The sequence below is a fragment of the Pseudorasbora parva genome, chromosome 23 (genome assembly GCF_024679245.1).
Source record: "Pseudorasbora parva isolate DD20220531a chromosome 23, ASM2467924v1, whole genome shotgun sequence".
Lineage (NCBI taxonomy): Eukaryota > Metazoa > Chordata > Actinopteri > Cypriniformes > Gobionidae > Pseudorasbora > Pseudorasbora parva.
The window spans coordinates 5,681,530-5,692,890 of record NC_090194.1 but is presented as its reverse complement, the minus strand read 5'-3'; the positions used below and the strand labels follow the sequence as shown (position 1 = coordinate 5,692,890).

The 11,361-nt window shown below is 35.6% G+C and overlaps 1 protein-coding gene across 2 annotated transcripts; it reads left to right on the top strand.

Moving 5' to 3' along the window:
• The first annotated feature begins 2,524 nt into the window (after window positions 1-2,524).
• rnft1 (ring finger protein, transmembrane 1) lies at window positions 2,525-10,181 on the top strand. Of its 2 annotated transcripts, XM_067432540.1 has the most exons (10): window positions 2,525-2,707; window positions 5,242-5,388; window positions 5,501-5,940; window positions 6,016-6,092; window positions 7,043-7,143; window positions 7,259-7,412; window positions 7,499-7,657; window positions 7,737-7,802; window positions 7,930-8,031; window positions 9,110-10,181. In XM_067432540.1, exons 1-10 carry the CDS (start codon window positions 2,682-2,684, stop codon window positions 9,242-9,244), a joined length of 1,407 nt encoding a protein of 468 aa, XP_067288641.1. In that variant the 5' UTR covers window positions 2,525-2,681; the 3' UTR covers window positions 9,245-10,181. The 2 variants fall into 2 exon arrangements, with proteins under 2 accessions (XP_067288641.1, XP_067288642.1); XM_067432541.1 differs by lacking the exon at window positions 5,242-5,388.
• The last annotated feature ends 1,180 nt before the right edge of the window (window positions 10,182-11,361 follow it).

Here is an 11,361-nt window from a genome sequence, read left to right as displayed (position 1 = left end):
TATATATAGGTATTTTTTGTTTACTTACAATTCAGTAATGAATTGTAAAATAATTTACACACACACACACACACACACACACACACACACACACACACACACACACACACACACACACACACACACACACACACACACACACACACACACACACACAGTATATATATCTGTGTGTGTGTGTATATGTAATATTTCATGTGCATGCTAATGGTGTAGTTGATGAATTTAGCAGTAAATAAGTAAAAAATGCTTCACGGCATATGTGATTACAATCAAGTCTTGTCTTTAAGGGGCAACTTATGTGGCATTATTGCAATAACACGACTTCAAAAGACCTCAAACAACAACAAAACATTCTAAACTTTGACAAAAATACTGATTTATTGTATTTTATCATTATACACTGTATGTATATTCACAACATATTAATCACAAACGCTGTAGCCACATCCAGAAAAATGAATGGATCTCTATGGCCCCCTGCTGGACAGATATGGTAATTACCACTATTTTTCCACATTTTTTTCTCTCTAACCAACAGATGGCAGAATTCTGCCTATAACACCCAGTTCCCTGCACTATGCAAACTTAAATGGCTGTAATTCAATAATGAATTGGAATATAACCTGAGAAAACACTCTGCAGATTATTGCTGAAGTGAAAGCAATTAAAAATATGAAAGTATGAACAAGTTATGGAAGTTTAAATGAACTGTAAATATATATTTTACCAAAAACATGTACTATAAAATTACTATAAAATCAAAGCCATATGTCTAACCAAGTTGTGTTCCAAATGAGATTTGAGATTTTTTTAGGCGCTGTACCAAAAATAGCCACCGGGTGCCATCCACATTCCATTGACTGTTTTTTAAATGCCTTTTCCTGTACATTTCTGTCCAAATATCACTTCCATTACAAAACAGTCACCAAATATGGAAACTTGAGTCTCTCCGACCATATGTGTTTTGTCAAGATTAAAACATATTTTGATTATAGCGTAGTTAAAATATTTTTTTTTAAATGTGAAAATGACACAGGGGAGGAGCCTGCTAGAGGAAATTTGAGTACCGTTTCCATGGTAATGAAACGATTTCAGAACGGTGTTCACAGAAAGTTCGTAAGCTTTCGAATTATATATTTAATTAATGATTATTACTAAAATATAGGATACAAAAAAATGCCATAAAAAAGAGCATTTAGAATAAGAAATTATTTAAAAAAGAACAAAACAATGTAATTTTACGGACTTCTACGTGAGTAACAACTACTGGGCTACAGAGACACTTACAAGAAGTGAATGAGGCCGGAAGATGTAATCAATATTAATGTTAACATAATTTTAGTGTAAAAAATGTATTTTATGTGTAAAATGTGTATTTCAAAAATGTGTATATTCTGTGTAAAAGGTTAAAGGGCTTTGTTCACATGACATTTTGTAACAAAATCAACTTTAAAGCTACAAAGAGAGAGAGAGAGAGAGAGAGAGAGAGAGAGAGAGAGAGAGAGAGAGAGAGAGAGAGAGAGAGAGAGAAACAAGAAACAAGTCGAAATTTGTGGTAGCTATAATCAACGGTTACAAATGCTGTGAATGAAACAACTCGTATTTAACCTTGAATATTCCTTCCTAAAAGTCTAAGTACTGCAAAACAATTTAGCTGAGGTTTATTAGTACCGTGCTAAGCTGTAATAATCACAAAGACATTGAGCAACAGCAAAGTGACTGTTGCAAGACAATCTGAAAGAGAAAGGTGATAGCCCATCAGGGGCAAAATCTATTTTGAAGTTTTGGACAGACACCATGTTGTGGGGTCAAGTGGACATTGACGCGACTGGAGGAGTTCAGATAGGCCGGACTTTGATTTGGCTAATGTCGCTATATATGCGGGGGTCACTTAGGGATAGGTCAACTAAAATGCACCCTTCTCCATAAGGTAGGGAGGAAAGCAATATATATATATATATATATATATATATATATATATATATATATATATATATATATATATATATATATATATATATATATATATATATATATATATATATATATATATATATATATATATATATATATATATAGTGATTTAAAAGATAAAGCAGTGGGACTGCTTAAATGAACTCCAGCTGATGAAACAGTCAACATGCACAGGCATGAGGGCAGTGGACATTATCAGCCATCCAGAACATCATCAACAAACCTGAATGCAGGTTAGTTCAGGGTCATCTGCTCCAACATTAAAACATTAGGCAGAACGAGAACGACAGCCTCTCACTCTCCAAGTAGGCATACTTTCACTCACATTATATGGGGAAACATATCTAAATGAAGTAGATAAATGGAGATTGAGACATTCTTAACATTGTACTTAACATCTTATTTTGTGTTTCAAATAATTAAAAATGGGTTTGAAACAATATGAGGGTGAGTAAATGAAGACAGAATGTATATATATTTAGGGACTTTTATTTTGAAGGCACGAGGGAGCCTTTTGTTTTGCTCTCCAGCAGCGCCACAGGTTCCCCTTTAGCAGGTCAGGCAGGCCAGAAGACTTCCGGAACAATGTCAAGCTGAAGTTAAACTCCCTTTAGCCCATGAGCTGTTTTGTTTGCATTCTCGTTATTTTGTGTTTATCATTCAAACACCACCATAAGCTTTAGAATGGAGATCGGTGCTTTATCATGAAACTCCGTGCGCAGTATGACAGGCAAGTTATTTAACTAAAAACACATTTCAGACACCACGAACCTTACAGTATACAAACCTTAGAGATAATATGCAGTTATGGAATATGTTCTGTCTAACCCCGCTGTTTAGGTCAGTTCATATACATTTTAGGCACTTGAATAATCGTGTAAACAGATGTGTAACTTACGTGGATTCACACGACTGAGCAAAACTGCTGTGCTGTAACGTTACTGTACCGGAGGATTTCCATTTTGGGTGGGCCAAAAGTTGGAGATAGCTAACGTTACAGTTTAACAGTGGAGTGGAAGTTATTAAATAAGTTCGATTACGATGACTTTTGCAATATACAGTTTGGAAACGTTAGCGAAAGAACAACATAGAGTGATTGGTAGATTTGAACCAATGTTAATTTTGACAGGAGCTTTTTGTTTAGTTTTTGTCAGTCTTTTGACTAAAATTTCATCTGACTAGTTTTAGTTTCAATCTTAGTTAAGATGTTATTCAAGTAAATCTATATTAGATAGATATGTAATTTACATATTACATATCTATCTAATATGTAGTTACATATCTACCAGGCACGATATGTAATTTTTCGCCGCTAGAGGTCGCTTATTAAAAACAGAGGCTTAGCTTGATGACGCCACTAAGCTTTTATACCGCAGACGAGTGCTTCCGCTTCTTCTGCTCATGTGTATGTGGGGTAATGCAGCGCTGTTTTATCATATTAGATATGTTATTTTGAGTGTGTTGAAAGTTATGTTGTAATGGTATAATATTCACCCGGCGGCTGCTATGAGACACTAATTGCACACTGCAGTAAGCTAGATCGATAGGCATGGGTATGATGTCAGTGAATGTGATTGGTGATGAACGGACACGGTCGGTGTTCTGGTTAAAATTGCTTATTTCTCTGGATTTAAACATTCTCAGAAATATTTGGGATAATGCAAGTACAGAAGTCAACAAAATATAAAACATTGTTCAAGTGGATTTGGATATTTTAATCCACAAATCTTACATATTGTGGCTTTAAATCAAATGGATTTAGTTAAGTTGTAATGCATTCATTTAGAATTTCTCTACATTTCTCTAAATCCATTATATACTCCTGGAGAAAACATCTAAAACCTATTATTATGAATGCTATTAAAGTATGAACATGCAAGACAGACACAGATTTAACTGCTGTGGCATAACGTCTTAATTTATCTAAAAATTAAATAAAACCACTTCTCCTAAAGAAGAACATATGGTATTATTCTCAATGAATGATATATTTTCCATATAAAAACTTGCGTACGTCATGTTTTTTCTTCTTCTGTATATTTGTATGTCTATGTTCTACATTTATGCAATATATTTCCTGTACAATGAACCTTGAGCCTGGGAAAGGCGCTATATAAATAAAATATATTCTTTACTCTTTCAAACAGACATTTATTTGTATAAATGAAATATAATTAATCTGTATTAAAGAGCAGAGAATGCTTTTCTCTTTTACATTTGTTTGATAAATATTAAGGGCACAAGTGGCATTAAGTTATTACGCTGCTGTCACTTTAAGGGCGCATTCACACAAAATGCTTTTTGCTTGGAAAAACATGAGACACGGGCAGTGGAATGGAGAAAAACGCAAAGTCTCGAGACAAGTTTTTAAAAGTTGTACCAATTTAACTTGAGCATGAGATGCTGCAAAAGACATGAAATGTGAGCACAACAGTTATACGTATGTCTAGTGTGTGTTTACATAGAAAAGGCCCCTAATATGTGGGAGAGGACCCATCCACTTTTTTATTTTGCTTCCGACGCCCATTCATATAATTATGCATAATTTACTTTATTACTTTAGTATCTGGATAGCAAAACATGGGATTTCCAAATCCAGATAATTCTGATCCAGAGATTCCAGACTGAACTTGTTCAACAACTGGCCCCTAATGACAAATACTTAAAGGGGTATTTCACCCAAAAATGAAAATCCTGTCATCTTTTACTCTCATTACTGAATTTCTTTGTTCTGCTGAACACAAAAGAATATATTTTGAAGAATATGGTGAATAAACATTTATATATAGATTTCTATAGATCAATGGTTACTACCCATCTCTGGATATAAGAACATCATGGCTATAAAAGCGATAATGATTTTTAATAAAACAAGCAGTTCTATAAGAAAGCAATTAAAATAAAGTAACTTTGACCGCCCTCCCAAAAATTATTTTTTTTTTAAATTCCAGTTACTAGAGTTTTTCCCCCTAACAAAATTCAAATTCAAATGCTAAAAAAGATTAAATCAAATCAAAGTCTCAAGTCAAAACAGCTGCTCAAATTATCAAATTATTAAATAATAAATCAAATGCAATTTCATCTCCTCATTCTGGAAAGCATGGACTGTATCAAAAATCTAATTAAAACTCATTTGTATTTAATTTTCGTTGTCAAGCCAGTATAGCCTAAATAATTAAATCTATAATTCGATGCGCAAATAAATCAACAAGTTACTTTGTATAGTTGCAAACGCTAAACACAATCATGCTTTTTATCGCACAGATTGGACCATTGGTGTGACTGGAGAGAGGAGCTAGTTTCCTGTTCCCACCCACAAGACCCCCCCGTTTACACAGCCGCTCGCTCGCTCGTTTCTTTTTGTTTACACTCGCCGCCTGCCAGTGAGAGAACCATGAAGCTTAAAACAATGTATTTCTTATTACATTATATACATAACATAAACAACTTAATATGTGAATAGAGTTTTTAATATTTGTGTCTGGCGGCTTATGATCTATTATTTTGCTTTGTTTTTCAACAGAGGAACAAATTGCGAGTCCAGAAGAGCGTTTAAATTGAGGGATTCACCTGACCCGATGCAACCCGATCCGAGCCCTCAGGAAGGGAACGGGCTGTCATTGACCCTGCAGCCAGAACTGCTCGCAAGAATGCCGGGGGCTGGAAGTTCCAGCGGGCCGGAACCAGGCGAGGACGTTCGGGTACCTATCGGGAGCTCATCGGGGTCTACGAGTGGACGTGGTGCTACTTCGCGAAGGCTGAGAACGGCGAGCCACAGCCACTCCCATACACACGGACACACGCACAGCCACGACCACGAGCCGGACAGCGGAGAGTCAGACCTGGAATCCGGAGAATCCAGCAGCTCGTTACCAGAGCTTCGTTATCTCCTCCGCTGGCTTAAGAAAAGTCTTCCTTTCATAGTGATTCTCTCGGCGAAATTAGTCATTCAGCACGCCCTAGGTATGTTTGACTGACTGCAGTAGTTAAGTGTGAAGTTCATGACCCCTGTCACATGTCGGTGTTTTCTTTCTGTAGGTCTGGCTGTTGCAGTTGGTCTGTTTACCACTTTCATGTACGTCAACAAAAGCATTCAAACGCAAGTCTTTCTCCACGTAAGTATGATCTCATATGTGAACTCAAGTTTGCCTTGTAATGGAGTACTTAACACTTCTCAAGTATGGTTATAGTCTGTGAACTATGATAATTGCTTGCTTAAAGGGACAGTTTAGCCAAAAGTATAAACCATGTCATCATTTACTCACCCTCGTGTTGTTTCAATGTGGGTTTCTTTCTTCTGCTGAACACAGAATAATATATTTTGAAGAATACAGGCAACCAAACAGGCCAAAGGTCCCATTGACTCCCTAATGAAGGAAAAAAAATACTATTAAAGTAAATGGGTTTGGTTTCCAACATGCTTCAAAATATCATTTTATATTCAACTGAAGAAATTCACAATGATGTGTTTATGGTGAATAAAATATATTAAAACATATGATTAGAGGTGTACGTTTCATAAGGTAATACACATTTCATGTGTATTTCACATTTAGGTAATATTTATACACAAACATTTTTTTCTTTTTTTTTAAGATTGTAATTTTATTCAGCAAGGGTGCATTAAATTGATCAAAAGTGACAGTGAATACATTTATAATGTTATATTTTCATTTCATATAAATGCTGTTTTGTTAAACTTTCTATTAATGAGAGAATCCTGAAAAAAATATTAAGCTATTATTAAGCACAACTGTTTTCAACATCGATAATAACAAGAAATGTCAAATCAGCATATGATCAGCAATGATTTCTGAAGGATCATGTGACACTAATGATGCTAAAAATTCCGCTTTGCCATCACAGGAATACATTACATTTTAAAATATAAAACAGTTATTTTAAATTGTTATAATATTTCACAATATTATTGTTTTAATGCACTTTTGATTAAATAAATTCAGCATTTGTAAGCATAAAGGGCATCTCTTATTAAAAAAAAAAATCCATACTTTTGAATGGTAGTGTGTATATAAAATCTGAAGGCTCTTTTGTTTGTGTAAAGGACCGAAGGAGGAAGTTGCATTGTGCATGGCTCTTGCTGTTCCTCACGTCCTCCAGTCTCCTCGTGTTCTTCACGTTTCACACTCAGTCACTGTATCGCTGGTTAGTGCTTTACACTGTCACCAAACCTCACTTGACCCCTTAATTGTAATGTACCATGTTTAGTGCAATATATCAACTAGATCACCGGCTCACTCTTTCTTTTTTTGTCCTTCAGCCTCGTTTTTGCCAACGCTACGATAGATTTTCAAAACTTCTGGGAGGTTTTATGGAGCGTTGGTGTGACTAACTTCATCGTGAAGTTTTTCTTCATGGGGCTCAAGTGTCTTATTCTCCTCGTCCCATCTCCGCTCATGACGTACCGGCAAAGGGTGAGTAAGATTTGTAACATTATTTCATTCGCTGCACTGAATGAAGATGAACGTAAGCTTTATCGTATTCATCCTGCTCTCCATAGGGTCAGTGGTACATGTTCCTAGAGGAGATGGGTCAGCTATATCAGGTGATTGCTCCTGTCCCACTTTGGTTCCGTTATCTGGTCAGCTATGATGAGATGGACAACTCAGTGGGTCTGACTCTGGGACTCCTGCTAGCCTTGCTCTACCTCATAATGAAGGTTTGCATAATCATCACAATAAGAAATGAATACGTTATTAGAAGACATTCATCAATCTGATCTTACCTCTCACTTTTAGCTTTTGGCACTGTATGAACTGTCGGGATCATTGAAGAAAACATTACGGACCTTTTTCAGTTCTGAGGTAGAAAATATAGCTTATGCTCCTAATATTTATTGTGCAATCTGTAAGAGAAATAGTTGAATTATACAGAAATATCTCGTTTTCTATGTCATGTGCTATATTGTGTTCTTTTTACCTGTCTTTAAAGGTGAACGGAGCTCCAGCCAGTCCCTCTCAGGTTAGAGAGGCAGGCGACATTTGTCCGATCTGTCAGGCGGATTTTAAGCAGCCTCGGGTCCTCGTGTGTCAGGTGAGAATGTTATTTGACCTCTGATGTCAAGCCCTTTTAACCTCCATAGCAATGACTACAAAAGCTAACATCAGGCTCCGTCTCATTCTTAACAAGAATTAAGTAGCTTGTTAACTCTGTGTAGTTTGTGTTATTAAACAGAAGCACTGCAGTTTACAAATCATTTTTTTCTATCCGCTCTATAGAAACATAATTGTAATATTTTAAGGGTTTTGTAAAAATATCTTTTGAATGAATTGAATTGTTTTTGTCAGTCGAAACATTTGACCTAAAATGTGAGGTTTAAGTTAATATTTAAAGAATTTAACAACACAATTGCATGTTCACGAATCTCTGATATTAAGGGATAGTTCACCCAAAAATGAAAATGATCCCATATTTAGATATTTAACATGTCAAAGTCAAATATCTAGCTTCCAGTGGACCGGTGTTACACTTTCTTTGTTGAATATGGATGGCGGTCTGCCAGATATTTAACTTAATAAAGTTTCTTACACAAATGCATGGATTTAATTCAGAAGGCCTTTATTAACCACCAGAGCTGTGTGGATCACATTTATAATGGCTAGATGCACTTTTTGGGCTTCAAATTTTGAGCTGCCATTATAAAGCTTGGATTAGCCAGGATAAATATATTTTAAAAATATTTATTTTTAAAATATATAACTCCAATTGAATTTGTCAGAAAGAAGAATGCCATATACACCTAGGATGGCTCGAGTGTGTGTAAATTATAGGGTCATTTTTATTTTTTGGTAAACAATCCCTTTAATGGTCACATGAAAATTCTATACAGAGTGAAATCACTCTCTTGAATGGTATGAATAAATGTTATCTGGACATGCTACATTTGCCGTTTGTGTCACTTCACTGCCATTCACCAATCGTCTCCCGTGGCCTCATAGGATAGTAAAGTCTTATGCACACTTCAGAATCTCATGAATTCAGACGCTACTTTTGCCACACATTGTTTTAAGCCTATTATATATTAGTGAAGTGTGACATAATGCATGTACTTTTTTGTAAGCCACCTGCCAAGAATATCTATGTAATATGTTTACCACTTGATTGTCTCCAGCATATCTTCTGTGAGGAGTGCATAGCCCAGTGGCTTAACCAGGAGAGGACCTGCCCCCTCTGCCGCACTATCATCACAGACAAGGTGAATAAGTGGAAAGATGGTGCAACATCAGCTTATTTACAAATCTACTGAGCATGTTGCTCACTGAAAGATGAAGACACTGTGTTGAGACATGTTGACCAGCAATGAATCCACAGAATATGTGGACTGTTCCTCACACATCTCAGTCGAGCAAACAGCACTTGTAATAAGGCAATAGTCAACTAGAAAAATCGCCAGTTTGAGTTTTTTTTCTTCATGTATAGAAATCTTGTCCAAAGGACAAGTGCATTCACCAGCTCTTGTATTATTATTAATACTATTATTATTGTTGTATGTGGAACTCCCTTATTTTTTAATGTTTATAATATATATTCCGCTTTGTGTTCTTGCATGCCATCTCTGGTTTTACTAATTTCCTTGTGGTTGTAAGCAGAATGATACAGCGGACAAATGGATTTCTTGATTGTATTTGTGGAGAAAACACTCAGAAATAATGTATCAGAAATTCATGTTAGTCTCCCTTAATGTTTTTTTTTCTTTTTTCGGTTGAATTTTGCAGATTCTGTTTTTTTTTCTTTTTATGATTCTGTCAGAGACTAAGGCTTTTGTAACTGAACTTGTCTTAAACACATTTATGAATCCAAGTATAAGGTGTTTTAAAAAAAACAATCTTCCGTTTGAAGTATTCTGGTTCTGTAATAATCTGAATGTGAGGTAATCGCACATGAACTGCTGACTTATTAAATGATGTAGCAGTAGAATTTATAACCATGTGATTTTAGTGACTGAACAACATATTAGCTCTGTTACTTTTCGATCAGCTAAATATTACTGTACATGGTAAATGCATTTGTATTCCAGACCCTTCACAGATACATGGTATTTTTCTAATGCTGCACTTAACAGTGTAATAAACCAAAGAGCTGAAGAAAAAAAAAACATCTATTTTAGTACCATCATACAGTATGCAGTTGCATTTTTCCAGTATATTTAGATAATTGACCAAATAAATTTTTCAAACTGTTAAGACGTGTCATTGAAATACTTGCCAAATAAATGCAGGGTTACTTGTTAAATACTCTAATTCAGCTTTATTGATTAAAATATATATTAACAATCACAAAACACCAGATTGTTCATTTAGTACTTTAAATCCATGATTCATTTTTAAACCAAAACGTGCCACTGTCTAATACACTTTAAAATGCTAAATGTATCCGTATCTGCATCTCAGGGGTTTTCTATTGATTTTATTGTATAATCCAGGAAATTTCAGAATTGGTTCCAACACTGGTTCCTAATGGAGTACACAGATTTGAGAGTCAAACTCTTTCTGAAGCTCAATTAAACATTACACTACATATTTCTAAGGAGCATATAGTACTGAGGATGAGAGGAGAGGGGGTTTTGGAACCTAAAACAGGCCATTAACACTTAGCACCAAGTTATGTCTTAATAATCCAACATGACTGCAAGAATCAGTGGGAGACAGTTTGAAAGGTTTTAAACCCAGACCATGAGTCTTGTGATAGGGACTGGGCTTATGGTCAATATCCAACTCATCCAGACTGCCAAAAGTGATACATGAAGCCATTTACCCCTCTCTCAGCTAGCATTGCATAGTTTGAATAAACGGTCGATATTTGTGTATGCAAAGGCAAAATGCACTGCTTCCAAAGTACCAGTTAAGAGGCAACTGTAATTAAGCTGCTGGTCACGCACAGATTTCAAATGCAAAGGCTTTCACGTATGAAGCCATTTTGGGCTGTTAACTGCCACGGCACAGCAGGCTGTTGTTTATCAGTAGGCACTGGATTAATCTTAAGATATTCACACTCATGCTTCCTGTGCATAGTGTGAACAGCCAGTTATTGGCTTGATGAAATCTGCTCCAGTCCAGACAGTTCAATCAGAGCAATGGCCTCCTAATGTCCAACCACAATTACAATATATACAGTGGAAATTAGGGTTTGAGAATGTGAGGTTAACATCACATTCAATCAGTGAGTTACAATGTCACAACAGAACAATGTTTTCAAACAGAAAACAAGCCTATTTTACATTCCCATGTGGAAAAAACATGTCATTCAGAAATTGTTTAAATGTGGTTACACAGACATAATCTCAGCCTCACACGCAGACGTTCATTGATAACAACAATTTAAAAAGTATTTAAAACAAGATACATTAAAATCACCTATGACTGT